Source organism: Alosa alosa, chromosome 12 (assembly GCF_017589495.1).
Source record: "Alosa alosa isolate M-15738 ecotype Scorff River chromosome 12, AALO_Geno_1.1, whole genome shotgun sequence".
In the NCBI taxonomy this organism is placed as follows: Eukaryota; Metazoa; Chordata; class Actinopteri; order Clupeiformes; family Clupeidae; genus Alosa; species Alosa alosa.
In genome coordinates, this window is record NC_063200.1 from 32,175,178 (window position 1) to 32,194,868 (window position 19,691).

General features: G+C 43.3%; 1 protein-coding gene across 1 annotated transcript; it reads right to left on the reverse strand.

Annotated features, from left to right (window-relative positions):
• Window positions 1–788: 788 nt before the first annotated feature.
• ajm1 (apical junction component 1 homolog) lies at window positions 789–17,571 on the reverse strand. Its single transcript, XM_048259850.1, has 2 exons — window positions 17,376–17,571; window positions 789–6,385 (listed from the first exon to the last, which is right to left on the reverse strand). The coding sequence occupies exon 2, from the start codon at window positions 6,328–6,330 to the stop codon at window positions 3,013–3,015; it is 3,318 nt and encodes a 1,105-aa protein (XP_048115807.1). The 5' UTR covers window positions 6,331–6,385; window positions 17,376–17,571; the 3' UTR covers window positions 789–3,012.
• Window positions 17,572–19,691: the final 2,120 nt, after the last annotated feature.

Here is a 19,691-nt window from a genome sequence, read left to right on the forward strand (position 1 = left end):
TAAATAACAGCAATGTCCTCAGCCCCCATCCAGGTCACAGAGCTGTTGTGCTGGTCTAGTATGATGCCTCTGGGGTTCAACCATAGTGTGTGCGCGCATGTGTGTGTGTTTCTGCTTGTTGCACAGTTTAACCACCTCCCATCCCCCACCTCACATACCCCCTCTATTACTCTGGCCTGTCAAGCCTCCTTCCAGCGATGCTAGGACTCTTGTCTCAACCACAACCACTAGGGTATGCTTCCGCTGCTGAGCTGAGGTAAGAGGAGTACCCTCACACAGATGCACTTAATACTCCCTGCGGGTCCTCTTACCTCATTCAGACTGCCCATTCACCTACAAAATTGATTTTCTCCTCCTTGAGTGTGTATGTGTATGTATGGTGGCTCTTCTGTTGGATGCAAGCTGCAAAAAGAAAGAGAAAGACCGAGGGGGAAGATGGGATTGTTTGTTGCAGCATGTTTTTTTTGTTTGGGGAGTGCAATCATCTTGCAAAATAAGAAATCACTGGCCTGGTTTTGAGTGCTGTAAGCTTTTGTGAACCTTAATTGTCCTCTCTCTTTTCTGTATACCATATTTATTAAAAAATGATCACACAACCAGACACACTCATGCAAATGTGCAAACGAACATGCAGGAAAAAAGAACAACACACACACACACTCACAGATTGAGAATCATCTCACACAGAAATTAAACAGGCATTTCTTTTGATCCATCTTCCTGTCCCGTTTATTAGATATGATTTATAAACAGCAAACAGTCCAAAAAAAGAGAATGGACATAGAAAAAATACAACAATGGTTTAAAGAGTTTTATTTTTAATATGAGCCTTCTTCTCCATATTTTTATGTCAGCATAACAGGAACAGTTGCACAATGATCTTAAAAAATATTACTCATTTACCACTACTCCTAAAGAGTTTTCCTTCATAGATTTTTCAAATATCAAAGAGTCAAGCAGGTTAATTAATAATCATCATCAATGTCATGATAAAATAGAAAAAATAGAATTACATGCAATCAGGTCTTCGCACAGGTTCTACCAAGCAAGTGAGTTCAGACCATGTGCCATGGGGAGTCTAGCAGTGCTTTTGTACTAGGACGTGTGTGAGAGTTGTGCTATGCAAGAGACCTTGACAAAACAAAAAAGTATGATATACTTGCAAACTCTGACCAAGCCGGAGGTGATAGTCATTCTACACGTTTAACTCATTACGAACAGCAGAGGGCACTGTTTTTTAAAAATAAAAACAGGACATATTTTCATAGAGGTTTTAAAAAAATTTAACAGGAAGTAAAATAAATAGGGACCAAACTCTGAGTAAAAGGTCACTTAAAAGTGCAACTCTGTGCAACATAATCCTACACCACAGGTGACGTTTCAAGATGCCCCTCACTCAACTAACCTGTGCCCTCCTGGCATGGCCCTCTCTCAAAAAAAAACTTGTCCTGAATGCCACTACTGCTGTCGGAGGCAGTTACGTTGGGAAAGTGACAAGAAAATTACTTATTTTTTTATCCATGAAAATACCTTTTAATAAACGTAAAGGAAATATCATATACTCAATGCATTCAAACACACACAGCAAACTTGTTTGCAAGCTTATTTAAGTACCAGACCACACAGCTATTGAGGCAAACTGATCACAAATGTCTATGGACAAAAAGTACAGCAGCTGTGTTAAAACATCTCAGTTCATATTCAGCACAGATATCTAACCTTGGACTTAGAGACTAGTTTAAGAGACCGCAGGAGTACTCTACAATGAACATCAGATGTCTCAATTCACAGTGTTTCAAATCGAACAGTACAGGCCAACACCTAATGTGTATAGCATGATTCCATACAAACTATACTTTTGAGTCGACTTCGCCTTCAAGTTCAGTTATTGCTCAAGTAATTCTACCAAGCATACATTAAAGCACCAGTGGATTTACTTCAGTTGAAACCCATACAGGATAAATCACTTACAGAAATGAGATACCAAATTACAGCACTACAGCATCTCAGCATTAAGACTTTGTAACATAATACTCTGCCTCTTCATCTGTAGGAGTTTTCAGCAGTACAAATTTTCCTTCCAAACAATAAAAACCTTCCTTTATGCAACATTTAACGAAACCATAGGAATATCTATTTTCATAGTGAATTCCACAAACCTGCTGCTATAGAACCTTTTTTAAATTCATTGTGATTTCTCTTCTTTCACATCTGTCAGGAAAAGACTATTATCTGATTGTGGACACTTGGTTTATTTTTTCAAACCACAGTATATTATAATTTCTGAATATAGTTATATACCATCATTTCATAATATATCTCAATGTCGTATAATATAATCAGTATTATATATTCTCATATTTCCATGCATGTATAAATATAAAATCAATCATTTCTTTTGTTTTCCAAAGTAAATAAGCTTTAAATGGAGTTCCTCAACAGATTTGGTTGCATAGGAAAACATATTTTTTCACTTCTAGGACAATAACAAACTGCCTTAACTGAATGGCATCCCAAAGTAGATATGATAGATTAGACCTTAAACCAAACCTAAGTAAAACTGGTCCAAGGGAAAAAATGACCTCCATTCAAGTGCATTGATGCAAGAAGAGACAGCATGACTGTAAGCTATAAAAACAGAAATGGTCTCTATTTCAAAACTGGACCAAGGCATTTCAAATCACAAGAACATGTATGTACAACCATGAAAAAATAATATGTGCTAATCAGAAAAGTAGGAAACTGAGTGAACAAAGATTGGTAACATCATGACGATAAACAAACTAGAAGTTACTTCTATTCTGCATTTGGCAGGCAATATTCTAAATATGAATAATACTGACCACACGCAGATGGGAATATATCTCTTGTGAATAATAAAATACATATATCTACAAACATTTATAATAAATAAGCCCAATATATAGAGATATGTATTGTATCACAATATATATATATGTATTTCTATACATATATATAGATTTGTTTATGTACATTGGAAGGTGCACTTGCTTAGATGATGTCGTCAAGAAGATGAGGGGTGCCTACCCAGTCCAGTGTCCTTGGCTCCGAGGCAGCCATAATCATGCACATGAACTGTTTTCCTGTCCGCTTGTCAATTGGGTAGATGGTAGTGGGTGTAAATCTCCTGTTCCTCTCTACGAACTCACAGAGCTGCTGGTATATCTGTGGGTACTCATGGCGTAGGAACACCCCTCGCATCCTCAGCTCTCGCTGGATGTTAATAAAGCAGATTTCTCGTGCCTTCCTCCCTTCCTCTCCCTCCTTGTCGATGTCGGCCGTCCCCGGCGGTGGCGTGAGGATCAGCGTCTCCATGTCGTTCTCTTTCCGTTGAACCTTCCTTTCTGGGCTGTAGGAGGCCAGAGCAACCTTGGCGTATTTCCTGACAGTTGGGCTCTGGACCCTTGGTGATGGTCCGTCTGGCACTTGATCGCCAACGGCGATGGATACATTCAAGAGGAAACATTCATTGGGATCATACTCCTTCCCAGCCTCCTGCAGATCTTTGCAGTACTCCCCCAGGTTATCTTTGAAGCTGTCTAGTTCTCGGAGTGACAGGTACGTTGGGGACATGAGGAGGCTTTCCAGGCCATACTGAAGGAAGTTTGAAGATGATCCTGGATTTGGGAATCCTAAAAACAGAACGCCTCTCCCCCGAGACAAGTAGCCCACTTTAGCGATTCGGGAGAAGGCTTTATGAACTTCAGTTGTCTCACGGCAGTGCTTGATGATGTGGCGGCAAATACTACCAATGCGTCCATACAAGCAGCTTTCTTTATGGACGTCCCAGTGTTCCCGGCGGCAGTTACGAGAGCAGTAGTAGGTGTAGCAGCTGTGGCAGGATTTGAAGTACAGGCAAGCATTGAACAGTGTCTCAGTCCGCTGACACCTGCTGTTGGAGCACATCATGGTGTCATCTTCATCAGGACTCTGATCTGGGGAGCACTCCTCCGTGCTTCTGGTGGTATCACAGGTGGCATCTATGTCTTTAAAAGAATCTGGGGTCATTCTGATCGAGGTGGGTTGCTTGTCCAGAGGGCAACTGCTCTCAGACCCTGCCTTTGAATCCTTTCTGGCTAAAGATGCCGCTTCCTCATCGTCAATTAGTTTCTTGAGTTGGCCCAATAGGTCTTCGCTATGCCTACCGCTACAAGAAGGCTTGTAGTCAATGACAAGATCCGCTAAAAGCTCATCAAGCTGCTCTAGGCTTTGCTGCAGTGACGAACTGTTGTGTGTCTTTTCTTTGGTAGAGTCCACTGAGCAGGACATTGTTGCTTCCTGTGCGGTTGCATCATCCCGACCTGGAGCACTTCTAGAATCAAGCACATCCCAGCTAGCTGAGCGTCCCTCTGATTTTGTGAGGATTCCTGGTCGAATGTCATTGTCAGTGATGGTGATCTCAGGCGTGACGTACCAAAGCTTTCCTGATGCACTCTTCCCACCTTCTGTCGGGCTCTTGTCAATGAGGGAGTTTTCGGACAAAGACAGGGCTGCATAGCGTCTTGGTGATGTAGATAGGTTGACAACCACAGGTTTTGGTTTGTCCTCCTTGGACGAAGTCTGTTTCTCCTGATTCAGGAGAGTTTCGTAGCTGCGACCTCGTGGTGCAGCTTGAGGTTGCTCTTGCTCCACGTGTGTGTTCAGGATATTGTCCCAGGACCTTGAGTGTTGTCTCGGCTCTTGGACTGGCCTTGCTGCATCAACGCAGGGATTAGCATACCAGGTGGTCAGCACCGGTTCTTGCCTGACTCGGGTCGGAGTGACCTGAGAGACATAAGAGGAAGGGTAATGTGTAGAATAGCCTGACACATCAGAGCCATACCAGTCATCAGGCTGGGGCTGCACCACTCGCGCACGCTGACGGCCCTCAGTGTAGTATGCCCTTGCTGGAATGTGGTGCTCCATAGGGGGTGCATAGGGGTCACCCGTGTAGAAAATGCGTGGGGGCGCCGTCTTGATCTGGTACGTCCTTGGATCATCTCCGTAGAAGGACCTTGCAGGGGGTGTCTGAATAATGTATGGCCCAGGTTCGCTTGGAGCGTAAGGTTTTTGATACACCTGTGGTGGATACTGGCATGTGTCTATTTCAGCAAAATATGGCCGGGCAGGCACAGTATGTACCAGTCGAGTCCTTGGGTCTTGTACATACTGGACTTTGGGGGTGAGGTTTTGGCTGGGAATGCTGAAGTGGTCCTCATGGTAGTAAGTCCTTGCTGAAGGAGGTGCAGGGGTAGCATATCTCCCCAGATCCTCTGCATAAAAGAATTTAGTTGGCACATTGGGGCTGGAATGAGCCCTTCTTTCCCTTCCATAGTATTCCCTCGGCTCCCTTGGAGAAGGCATCCTTTGCATTGGTATCTCCACAGGGTGCATGTAACTGTTTGGCATACTGTGGGAATACTGGTACGCCTGCCTGTAGTCTCCACTGAAGGAGTCTGTGGGTGTCGGTGTCCTTGACATTGAAAAATGACGGGGCACAGTTAGACTCCGACTTTGTCCACTTGGGTACCTCTGCCAAGGTATGTCCATCCTGGGTGTTGCAGGCTTTCGTCCAGACTGCTGCATGGCTGCATCGTCTGGCTTGATGTCCACCCTGCACCTGACGTGAGGGCTAGTAGCAGGCTTATCCGGCCGGCCCTCGTCTAGTCCCTCTGGGGTGAACACTGGGGAGTACCGGCTGGTGTCGGTGCGCTGGGGCTGCAGTTTGATGGGGTGCACCTCATGCATGAGCGCTCTGGTTGCAGCGAATGAGCACTCTCGGCGTGGCGACACCTCAGGCTTCCACTTTGTGTCCCGTGGTAACCTCTGTGTCTCTCTTCCCCTTCTTCCCACGGGCGGGGAGCCTTCAAAGGACACAGGGGTCAGACTGGCCTGTGCCCTTGTGGCACTTTTCGACCTGGCCCTTCTCTTCATGTCTGTAACGACCATTTCACTGGCCATTTCTGCACTGATTGGCTGTGGGGTCAGTCTATGGGTGTAAAGGTCAGGCGAGGAAAAACGATGTTGGCCCTGCTGGCGGCCCAAGGCATTCCAGGCTACATCTGGATGAGCCACATAGCGGTCAGCCCTTCTATGTGGGTACTCCATAGAGTTAGAGTTGAATCTGGGCCTGTCTAGTGACCCGACTAAATCAAAGCTACGGCAGTGCCTCTTTTTGCTCTTGTCCCGATTGTCCTCCAGTGTGCTGGCAGATGGGGAATCACATTGTTCAGAGGGACAGGAGGACTGGGTGTGTGTGGAAAGGGATTTCACTTGTATGTCTTGATACACAGTTGATACCAGTAGATCAGGTGGGTCTGTGCGTGTCATCTTAATGGGACTTCTCTTGTTTTCTCCATTAAATCTTTTCAAGGGTTTTTACACCCTAAGAAAGAGAGAGAGAGAGAGAGAGAGAGAGAGAGAGAGAGAGAGAGAGAGAGAGAGACATTTGATAAGCTTTTGGTTGGCAATGCAGTGCTGGTGCAACATCTAAATTATTTATTATACAGAAACTTGTAAATCAAAATGTAACACCGTTGCACTTTTATAAGACATGTTTCCTAAGTGAACATTACACAAAATAAATATATAAAAGTGTCTAACGCACATTACATAGCTAAGTGTCACAGCACCTCTGTCAAACACTTTCATTTTACACAACTATTTGGTTTGCTGATAATAATACCTCACAGTAAAAGCACCTTCTACAGCTTGTATACCTATAGTCACTTCTGCCATAAAGTGAAAAACCACAAAGGGAGAACACAGTCACACAAAAGTAATCTTACTTAGATGGCCTGAAGAGAAATCACAAGCCATGACCGATTTGTGTTGATTAGTGTAGATTACCGGAAGAACTTGTACTAAGCTTGTAGCCACGTGTTGTCAGACATTTTAATGGTATATTACAACCAAAGTTTGATGTAATTACATACTCATTACAAAACGAGTTTGCAAAAAATCTCAGTGCACCACCATCTGTTCACTGCAGTCACAGTGAGTACTTTAGCTGCACCGTGGACATGCAAACTACATGGTCAGGTTACAGAGGAGGCTTTTTTCAGATGGACAAAACACTAAGAGACAAGGCATTTGAGACCAACCAGATGTAATGACTGCACGTTGGTTTCAGAGGGCTTCTGATAAACTAGCCTCACAACATTTTATTGGCTGCTTTCCAGAAGTGCATTTGAATGGAGCTCTTTCTGAGATGTTGTTTATCTCGCTAGCAGTAATTGCTGGCTGTAGTGCACTGTGAAGCTCTCACTGACATACAGTGTTACGGTGAAGTGAAAGCAGGCCAAACATGAAAAGGGAGAGACATTTTATATTATAACAGCCCATATTCTGAGTTATGTCTGGCCTTGGCTATTACTCATGTTGAGGACGGTCCATTAGCTCATATATTCTCTTGACTTTAAGACTGGTGTCAGCTTCTTTCTGGAGCAAGTGTCCCTCTGTCAGTGCAGTTATTACTTTGCTCCCATGTTCCCCTTTAATCCTCCAGTCTAGAACCCAGTACTTGTCCAAATGACTGCTTGTCAAACGTATTGACAATTGTTGCCAGGTTCTGAACTAATATCTGATCCACTTTCATTTCATTGAGTTGACAGAATAAAATTATTGTCAGCCCTTGATTAGCATAAAATAATAATAAAATTATAGGCATATAAAGTGGCTTGCAAAGGTTTGTGCACCATTGGTCAAAAATTATTAGTGTTTGAGTAGAGGATGAAGTTAAATCTGAAACAGTTTTCAACATTTAAGCAAGATTACTTTATGACTTTTGTGTATACTGTAAGTGTAAAGTGTTTTGCACCATGCAAACGTGTGGGCAACCCAAGAGATTTGGGCTCTCAGATCATTTTTTAACCAAGATCCCAGAATCAGCAGCCATGGGCCTACAGTAGCACTCTGAAAATTAGCATAAATGCCCACAAAGCAGGAGAAGGCTGTAAGAAGATGTGAAAATATAGCCCTTGCAGTACCCACACACAAGATGAGCAGCTAGGACTTACTGAGGTGAAGTGGTAATGGAGTAAATGACACAGCAAGCAAGCAATGTGGATTTTGGTGGAGTGCAAATTTATTTACAGTGCAGGAAAAAGGAGTGCTCTGACAAATAGCAAACAAAAAAGAAACAAAACAGAATCAACCAACAGGTTTCTAATGTCATAGTAAAAGTTTTTACTTCAGAACACACAAGACAACCTCACAACAAGTTGTCGCATCCAAAATACACTCCCAGACTCAAGACCTCTCCTAGACTCCTCTCCCAAGATTCCCTCCAAGACTCCCCTCTAGCCGAAAAACCCTGGCTTTGAATAAAGCCACCAATTGGCCTAAATTGGTAGATAACCATATTTAGACAGAAACATAATTTAGACATACATTAGAACCATAAATCAACATACACCATTAAAAATAACATTATTATATATTCTTGATTAAATAAAAATAACACTGCAATATACAATTATAAAAGTACATCACCACCCCTGCACAATCAGCCACATTCCCTTACCCAATTACCCAATTACAGGGTGCTCGTGTTCCTTGGGGGAAAGATAGTTTAAAGATAGTAGACCAGGAAGTGTAAGCTGTAAGTGTTTGTTAAGCTAGTGCCTGTGTGCATGTAAGTGTGTTTCCATGATTGTGCGTGTAGGAGGAAACCAGTCAGTTTAAATGTTGCGGGAAGGGTCAGGGGGGTTAGTGAAAAGGAGGGGGTACCTTTTCACAGAAGCTCAATCAAAGCTTCTTTACACTATTTACAATTAAAATGAACAGGAATAAGATACATGCTAAAAACAAGGCTATTTAAAACATATATAAAAGCAATAAAAGTGAAATAGTACAAGAAAACAGGATTACTATTAAACTCCAAAACACCTTCAAGATTTAGCAGACTCAGAAATGGTGGTCCACAGTTCTGGGGACACCTGCACAATATATTGTATGTCCTCCGTGGGAGTCATCAGAGGAAAAGAAAATCTTGTGTCCCCACCACATCATTCAGCATCAGAAGTTTTCTAAATAATCATCTCTATGCCTTTTTGAAGGCTGTTTTACACGCTTATCTTTTCACAGTAACAGACATTTTGACCCTGGGTGTATTCCTTTATCATTGACAATAAATACCAAATTGCTCAGCTCATTTTCAAGGTCTCATTGTATTACATAAACTTAAGCAAAACTCTAATTGGTTTGGGAATGTTGGAAAGAACACCAAGTTAAAAGCTTCTGACAATTAGAAGCCAGATTTCAAAAAGACGGGAGGTGGGTTTTGAGTGCTACCTAAGATCCATCCGTATGCATTATTTGCTGTATCAAACCACCATCTGAAATTGCATAGTGAGGGAAATTACAGGGCACTGCTGCCACAGTGGTATCATTACCACCCAACTCATACCAAGGTACTACAGTATGGTTGCTAATGGATGCAGTTACCTCAGCAACAGAACAGTATATGACTATAATCATTTAAGAACGTATGGCAAGACTTCACAACGCCCTTGGAAGAGAGAGAATTGTTTTCTATCTCAGGGTGGAGGAAGCATTCTGTCACCAATTGAATCAAGAGTGATTACTTCAACGAAATACTTAATAGGCTGAATCCAAATTTCACAAAGGAACACTTGGTTGAATGGAAGCACATCCTCTGAAGTTGGGGTTTAGAGGAAAAAAGCACAAGAAGCACAGTCTAAAAATATCTTCCTCTTGCAAGTTCTGGGCCATCTTGTCATTTCTAATGGCTCTGGATTTCATGGGACGAGGCTGTCAGGGACCGAAAGTAATCATATTATTCAATTCCTGACAACTCTGACATCAAAACATCCAGCAAAAGCTTAAAAATACCCCACCCTTAAGTAGGAGCTATCACAGAAACTTGGCACACACTAAACAGTAATGCTTTAAAGTAAAATATAAAGAGAATGGCTGGTTGTGTGCTAGAGTAAATTGGTACTCTGGATAATAAAAATTATATGAATGCTCATACATTGTCTTCACATGACAAGTGTACCATGCTCTAGCTCTAGAGAGGCTGTTAAGAGCAGTCTTCCCACATTCAAGGTGGAGATTTAACTACAATAACTAGCAGATGCTTCAGCAACGTGCTGTCAGCCCGGCGAGAGCCTTGACATCACCAGCGCGAGGTAAGAGGGCGTCCTCTCGGGGGACGCGGGGGTGAGTGAGGCACGCGCCGCACCTGTGCATGGCCACCTGCATCATAGCAACATCCCCTCATTAGAGCCTCCGGGGAGACCACTATAGGCTGCCAGATGCCCCAGAATTCCCCTCACCACCACATCTTCGTTTCGCTCTTCGTTTTCTCTCTCTCTCTCTCTGTCTCTCCTCCTTTCCACCACACTTGATGATCAAGGTTTCTACCTACCACAACAGACGTGCGCCCGGCTGTGCACCAAACACAGACCATCAGAGCAACAATGCGCATCTGTAAGGCCTCCTGTCGACCCGCAATTCAAACAGGCTCTGCTGATTACGATTCTGTGCTGAGGGGGAGAGAGAGTTGAGGACAGGCTTGCTGTGAAACAGCAGTGCGTGCTTTCCACCACTTCAGCCTATTCAGCACAGTACTGCATAAACCTTACTTATTGACAGGTCTTTCAGCCCCGTGGAAACACAGTTCAGCCCCTAGCACATTTCGCGCATCGCCAAGCTTTCAGAAAGCCTGTTTAGGTTTTAAATTTGCTACACGGAGAACAAGTTTTCGAGACTTTCAGGCAATCGAGACTGCATCACCCAAACAGAGGAGGAAGCGGAGACTCCTGAGGGAGGTGTCTTTTGTCACACCCCTGTCATATGCTAATGTGGATCCTGCTGCCGTACAAACATCCCCTCCCAAGATGTTTACACATAGAGTCTCAGTTGGCACCTTCACATGATCTCTCCTGATCATAAGACTGTGAGGTGTGTTTGTGTGTGTGTGTGTAAACAACATGCCTCTTCTGCGATGAGACTAATCCAAGACACACATAAAAACCTGATGAAAAAGGAGAAAACGAGGCCGCATGACACAGTAATTTCCGAGGAGTGCGCTGTCTGGATCGGGCTCGCACGTCGGGCCCGGCGGCAGCCGCAGGGGGAGCGTGCCGGGGCTCCCGTAATAGGATTAGCCCCTTCACTGTTTTGCAAACAGCTCAGCACAAGTGCAGGGGGAGCGGCGAGGAAGAGGCAAGAGGAAACGCTTTTGCAGTTTGCAGCGAGACGGCGGCGTGATGAGAACATTGGCGGTGACTCACGGCACTACGTGCAGTCCTTGTGGTCCCTCCAGGCGCTTTCGCATTGTGGAGCTCCCTATTTATTTTTCTACAGGCACCACTGTATTTGCTCTTTCCAAGTTGGAAATGCCAAAGTGAACAGTGAAGACAGGCACATTTTTTGCTGACACTCAGTCAAGCCGAGCGCAAAGTGTAACATGCTTTCTACGGGCTAATACATCACTTGCTGATTATGTTCCTCACCACGTCTTCATTTAAAATTATTTTGATAGTCCTCATTGGTTTGTTTGAAAGGCTGATTAATGTTTAAATCAGTACTAACTGGTTCGACATTCCCTATGGTCAAAAAAGGGAAACACTGGGTTTACATCTGATGCAAATAATGAGACGATCCTTAATCTAGATTCATATTTATGAATCCATCAGGTTCTTTGAATTGCTTTTTGCAGTGAAAGTGTTGCCCTTGCCATCACTGACACAGTGCTTCAGTCACTTTCCTGTGTGGAGATGCTGATGTGAAAGTCTTCTGCGGTGCCTGCTGGGCCACTACTTCAACCCTTTTAACCTGTTCGGCTCTACACATGGGTGTGAATTATTTAATAGGAGCTGCATCTTGCATCTTCCATTGAGCATCCTCTACCTCCAACAGACATCAAACATACTTCCTCTCGGAACATGGATAAGACATTTATCAGTCAATTAGTCAGTTTATCTCTGCATGTCCTCCATTTCTGATTTCTGTTATGACGTATAGGCTTTTATTTTTATCTGTGAAATCTCATAGGAGAGCTTGGATGGCTGTGACTGTTTTCGCACTGGACATTGCTAAAAAAACAGACTGTGGTGAATGAATGCTGCTGATGATTTAGCAAATACTTAAGCCCTTGTTCAGCATCGATATACCTCAAAATGGGAACTGGCCATGTCATCGGCTATGCCTGCTGGACCTTCGATCTACATGTGAGAAGACTTGTGGGTAAGGCACTGAAACTCCTTTCTGAGAGCATTTATGGCCTGCCGGAACTCTCCGGTGTCCTAAAGTGATAATAATGAGCACTTAACACATCTTATAGCTCGTTGGCCCCTGGGTCTCGCCTGCGGAGGAGAGGGGCATTGTCATTGTCATGAACACAGCAGACCTTCGAAGGCAAACAAAAGCCAAAAGTCTCATTCCCCTCTGACTCACTGGTGTCATACCACCACTCATCGGGCAATCTGTGCCAATCGGTGGCCTTTCGCACAGCATGGATTCGGTCTTCTGCCAAATGAGTCGGCCATCAAAGGAACCCATTCTGTGGCCTGCCACTCCATTAGTGTTTGTGTAATTAGTCTGTTTGTACCGGAGCACAATGGCTTGTCCTCTGAATGGATCCACACATTACCGCCCTAAATCAACCGTCTCGATAAAATAACTGTAATAAAATCTATGGATGTCAGATATAATTGTCCCGTACACAAAGCGTGATCCAGACAAGGGAGGAAAAATGCTGGTAGAAGCATGGGGTCCTTGTGATCAGGAGGCTGGGAAGCAGGGCAGAGGTGAGGCCCAGTGCTACTGTATTCCGGCCAATCGTCCGGAGAGCGCCGCGCTGTGACATTCACTCAGTAAAATGATGATGACAGGCACCATACTAATGTCCTTCTATTGGCTCTCTCCTGGGAGTTCTCTCTCGCAGGACCATCTGTTGAGGCCTGTGATCTGGCAATCGTGACCCACCCTTGCAACACACACACGCCCACACACACTCTTAAAGAGTAAGTTCCTTGGAACATTTCATAGTTTTGCCACATTCACAAAATACCACTGTTTTAGCTATGGTGTATAATGTGCAGGCCTATAATGATCCATTATTTGAACCGATGTACCCCATATTTAAGTATGAGATCCATTTAAGTATTCAATGAATTAAGATGGATATATACCTCTCTCTGGCACAAAGCAAATATAAAGTAAATATCTTTAAATAATATATTACACAATATTGTGTTCCATTCCAAAGGCCAAAACTTTTTAGCATTGTTACAGTTTTGGTTCAACATTAAGCCATTTAGACCTAAGTGATCTGAAAAACGTCAACCTATTAAGAATAATTTGCTTTTAGCACTTATATTATGATCATTTTTCAAAGACTCTGACTTGGTAGTGTGAGAACTGGGTAATAAAGAAGAGAAACATAGTCAGTTATTGGTCTCAGTTCAGTCAAATAAAACCACTGTTTATAGGCAGAAAGACGATAGCGAAAAAGATCTGCCTGCTGAAAACACGGCCACACTGTTTTTACATGGCCTGATGAAATCGAGATCTGCTTCACCATACTGCTGCAAAAGATTGTGTGACAGTGACGTCTGGCTGAGAAGCTTTAATTGCTAATGCAACAGCATAGCGACTGAGGCGATGTGTTTTTGTGAAAACCCACAACCACTACATCCCTGGCATGTGCCACCAACAGAGCAAATGCTGTTTCATCATCACCAGCGGAAATCCAATCTGACAAGATAAAGACCTCTATATTAACACTGTATTATCCAGCCATTAGCATTGACAGCTGTCCACTTGTCCATGGGGGCGTGGCTGGTGAGTACCCCTACTCATGCATTGCCACTAATCATACTGACATCTGCCAGACTTTATCATAAACCTTCAGGTTTATGCTTTTATGGTCATTTGACCTTGGACTGATCCATCCACGATCTCACATTATCCCATAATATACTTTCCAGATTCAGCTTATCAATAGCCACAACCGAAAACAAGGCAGTTTTCTATGGAAGCCTGTTTCCGCCACTTGGACAAAAAATTAAGTAAAAATTCAGAGATAGAAATTGCAATAATGAGATGCAAAGTATCTCATAATTCTGATTTAGACCTACTACATCATACTTTTTACTTTTTAATCTCAGCATATTTACTCAGTATCTAAACATTTTTAGTATCACTTTACTTTAGTGGCTGTTTGGCAGAAATGGGCTTCTGTAGTTGCTGCGAAATAGCCCTCAGCCCAAATCCAATTCAACTTCAACTTAAGATCTCAAAATACTGTGTTTTTCTTGTCACTCTATTCTTATCTCACCCTATTTATCCTTTGGGGAGAAGAAAATATTTTACAGAGCCACTTTCATAAACCTATCAATATTACATTTAAAACCCATCCTTCACTTGATGACAACAAAGACCAGAGGATGACATAAATCCAAAGGAGAGTCAATGTCTTGATATCCAGCAGCCTTCTTTACTATTTGACAAAGTATATACAACATTCTTGCCTTTGGTGGGCTATAACAGACATTCTCATAACCCTCGGCTAATAACCCATTGATGGCTCACTCCGGATCGCTTAACCTTGTCTTCTTCTTTGAAGGCCTCACAAGACAGCGCTCCCCCCTTCCTTGTATCAGAAGATATGGGGAGATCAGGCATGAAGTGGTGGTGGCTGGACTGCCAAATCACTCACTATTAGTCTCCCCCTCCCTCCCTCTCTCGGCTTGTGTTCTTTTCTCTTCTCCCCTCTCCTCGTCTTCTGACTAGTCGTGTTAAATCCTCTGGCATCCGATTCCCTGCCAGCGTTCTGACCTGTTTATAGCCTTGTCTTGGTCCAATGTCTGCACTGTCATTCTCTCTATGACCCCCAGGCCTTAATCTCACTAATCCACTCACGCCCCGGTATCCAACATGCAGTAATTTAATAGAACTCCACGGTGGGGATCAGGACACTCCATCCGTTGAACAAACATTGTTGTCTGTTTTTTTTTTTTCTTCTTTACAAGGACAGCCAAATCCACAAACACCATGCAGCATCCAATAAAAAATGTCAGATATAAAATGTCAAACAGTGAAATATGGTGAAATGCTATCAAAGGAACATTAAATAATACTCCACTCCAGCATGTACCCAAGCAAAATTACTTGAGGTTGTTGTTGTGCATAATGAGCTATAGAGCTTTCAGTTTGAAAGGTTTCCAGGCTGGTCATTTATATGCTATTGAATACCCCACCCAATGTACACTGTACAATGTGTGATTAGGGGTGATATTAATCTTTCTTTTGAGGTTGAGACTCCCTGCCAAACTTTCGCAAACACAAATTTGTAATGAGCAAATTAGCAAAAGCTAAACAACCAACAGCAATTTCTTCATAGTAGTCTTTCACCAAACCCTGAAATCAAAGCTTGTACTCAATTCTCAATGTTGACATAGAAAGACCTCAGCATGAATCGTTTAACCACAGTCTGGAATTCTTAGTCTCTCCATCATCCGGCTGGAGCATGTCCGTAGGCAGCGAGGATGTGTGTGTGTGTGTAGGGGTGGGGGTGGGGGGGGGGTTCAAAATCCCATCCCTCAGTGTGTCGCAGGAGGCTTCCCCTGCACACACACACACTCTTCCCCCTCCTCCTCTCCCCCATCTCTCTCACCCCCACATCCATGGGCTATGCAGCTGGTTCTGTGAGTCAGAGGGCTGCCTTTTTTACTCCATGCTAACGCATGGCAGGGACCCCGGCACAGTGTGTGCCACTCAGCGAGCCACCGCCAGGCCAAGCCTCCGTGGAGAAAGCTGGGCTTTGTTGGTGCCTCATGACCCATATCATCACAGCTAAAAAGGGGCATGGGCGCTGAGGGCAACACATCAAAGCTCTCATCCGTTCTGTATGATTGAGAGCGAGAGAGAGAGAAAGAGAGAAGAGAGAGTGAGAAAAAGAGAGAGCCCTGAACTCCCTTGGTCCTTCGTACGGCCAGGGGGAGGAAATTGGACTAAAAATATCGGTGTACGTCTGTGTTCTGCAAGCAGCAGTGCCATATGCTTTCAGGCCAAGGCATCATAGGGATGGGTCGATACTGATCCTATCACAGGCCTCTGCAGTGCCAGCATATACAGTACGGTGGCTCGTCGCAGACAGGCAGCAGGGGAGTGTGTTTCCGAATCATGTGTCTCAGATGCCACTTATACTTCTCTGGTTCCCCTCTGTGGGAGCGTCCATCTCGACCAGCAAAATGTGAGTTTGGCCCTGATAGGACATTATAGTGCTGTGTGTCATCATGGTATGAAGACTTGTCTGTGTTCGAACTGAGAGTGTCTACATAAGGACAAGTTCACTGGACTTTGTGTGTGTGTGTGTGTGTGTGTGTGTGTGTGTGTGTGTGTGTGTGTGTGTGTGTGTGTGTGCAAGTGCATTTGGTTGTGCAAAGAGAGAAGAGAACAAAGAAGGGACTTGGACAAACACATTGACAGTGGATAAAAGTGAAAGTTACTGCATCAAAATACTATTAAAACGCATAGGCTAGGTCTACCTCACACGGATTTGCCAAGAGGATGAAGTCCTTACAAACCTAGCCATGACTATTCAACTATATTTATCAGTTGAAGAGTCAAAGTCAGCTCGAGTGATGCATGCTCGGGTAGATCCATACAATTTAGCATCCGCCACATCAAGTGTGCTCTAAGAGCATGACGTATACTCCCTCAGCATCCTCCACCACGTGACTCGCGCGAGCCATTTCATCACGCTCGGTTTGAGGTTAATCTAGTTGTAACACTGGGATGCCCACAGAAGTGTATTTTCCCTGTTCTACAATCACGTGATCTCTAGTAACGCAGTTAAAAGACAAGCGAATCTACAAGGAATCAGGCGTCGAACGATGCATCATTATTGTAGGCAACTATTAAAGCGGGAAAGGCGAAGAAGCACACTTGCTTCCATGCAAACGTGACTAAAGCAAATTAACATAAAGGAGTGTATGAAGTATAGTTCTGCAGTGTCGTTATATGTTAATACATCAACGTTTACTGTGCAACCAGTTATAATGGACAAATTGTTATTGAAACAGAGACAGTGCACTATTCACACACTCAAGCAACGTCTTGCGCAGCACATTCATTCGTGTAGGGCAGAGCTTTGACAGATGTGCGCACCTCTTCAAAACTACGAAAACTAATTTAATTTGCATCGGCAAAGAACCCATGAAATAACTGCATCTTGATGAGCGCACTCTAGTGTCCTGTCCTCACGTATCGTGAGTGACAATTATTCTCAGGTTAGAATACAAAAAAGAGAGATTTCCATCAACTGAAATTCTGCTTGGCAATGACAGTATAACAACGATGCACATATGATGCCCATAACGATTTGGACAGGACCTTACCGTTTCGTTGCAGTCACCATACATATATCCATGTTTAAAATACAAGCGGTGGCGATGCTTAACGTTGTGGTAGGTGGGATATTGCATTTTATGAGTAAAAAACCGTTTGTAATCCGTCTTATCGGTCAACCATGTCGTCTTCCGCGCCTCATCCTTCTGCTGTGCGTATGTTTCGCACTGCATACGTCGGGTTACTACGCGCTCTCCCGGCTTACGGTGCTTCCAATGCGTCTAATATGCATTTAAAAGGGGCGTGCCAAATGAGAGAGAGGGGGAGAGAAAGATGGTGTATCATGTATGATGATAACCTACACACTTGCTTGCACTTTTCAAGATCTCTTTTCACGATTTAAATGTATTACAATTATTTGATAAAATTATTCAACAAAGTCCATGTAGACTCTGCAACCGAGTGATGATCTTATCTCACAGTTGTCATTTGCTTACACATGTCTCGGTCTAAAGAAGAGTCGCCTAATGCATGATCAACGACATTCATAACCAATCATGTGAGTGATGGAGCATATTATAACTGTAGATATCAACAACATGTCCTCTAGCACCGTATGCTCTGCTACTACATTACCTCATCACAAACCACACTCTGCACTAATAACCCACATCCACATACCTAACTGAAAATAGTGCTCTATGTTTCCACTGTTATCATAAGTTGAATAGACTTCTCCCCCCTCTGGTTTACAACGGAAATGAGTCGTGCAGTGATGAAGTTTTTAGTTCATTGGTGATAAGCAGGTGATAACAGCCACCTAGTTCCCTTGCACCGTGTGGGGCGATAAATGCTATCGTGCTTTCAATGTAATATTTCAAGAGACTATTATATAAACGTTTCATATGAACATTGGAATGCAATAACTTTGTGCCTTTATACATTTAAATTTTCTTGATCAGGTATTGGTATTATATATTATATATTATTATAGGTGTTCATTCTAGTTACCTGGCTTAAGTCATTCCATGTTATATGTATCCTATTTAATATGAAATGATTTTGAATGGATCCCCCATTTTATTTCACAATGTAATGTTCATTCTATCCAAAGCGAACCAATCAGTCTGCATTATCTACTTCTCTGTCTACTCCAAGTTAGGATAAGATTCAAGACAATGCAGTGTAGTGTTACACATCAGCTTCCTCTCATGGGCCCAGTCATTCAGTCTTACACAGACAGCACCAGTGGGACCTGCCTTTGGTGATGGGATTACCCAAAGACAGAAAAACTGCTCACCTCTTGAGCTGAATGAACTTGTGCGTTTCTCCAATGGCAATTATTTCAGCATGTCGCCTCCGCCATCTCGCTCATTGTAACCACACCTGACAGTTTGTCACCTGGAAGCCGAAATGACCTCATTCCTTTATGAAACCCAAAGTGGAATTCAGATAGCTAGAATAGAATATTGGCTATAACAAGCAAACGCTAAATTGTGGGTGGGAGAGCTTGTCTGGAATATATCCTATTTGTTTGCAGTTATGAGTTGGAACAAATCCTTATTGTTTATTTGCAAAGAATTACCCATAAAACAAAATTAGATATATTATAGGTGTTGTACCTATAGGAAAAACGGTGTCTGTTTTGTATTCAACTCAATATTGCGACATTATTTAATTACTGGCAATTGAATTGTCATTACCGACAGAATGGTTGCAGTTGTTGTTGTGTGTTGGCTATGACCTTGACACAGACGTCCTGTCCAACTCCATGTAGCCCACTCCTTCCCATGAGCGGGTATTTAATTCCCCAGGATCACTGCAGTGTGCCGGGCTTCCAAGCCATAGGAGGATCCAGTGCTGAGATATTGATCTGATTCTGGGCAGAATGAGAAAATCTGCTGAATGGCACACACCTGCTCACATATCATGCGCCCAGGGAAGGGCTCGCATTTATCTGGGGCATGATGTCAATACATAGCCAGGATACACACACACACACACACACACACACACACACACACACACACAGGACCACACATGTGTGCACACCCACATACACACATACAAATATGCACTCACTCTGTATGCACAATACAGTTACACCCACATGTATGTGACATCATCTGGATTATGCACATACATGCACACAGACACACACACACTCATATACAGTACATACATAATAAAATAATTAGGGGCTGATTGATGAACATCCATGATTTATTCATGTATTCATTAGTACCCAGTGTGCATGTATACTGTCCAAAGGAAAGCTACCCATCAAGGTAATCAGTGTTAAGTCAACATTAACCTCCAGTGAGTGGTGACCAGACGATGGAGGGTTTCCCCTCAGTAGTGGCTGC

Coding starts and splice junctions, on each gene's coding strand:
- ajm1 (XM_048259850.1), bottom strand. CDS start 6,330: ATGACACGCACAGACCCACCTGATCTACTGGTATCAACTGTGTATCAA.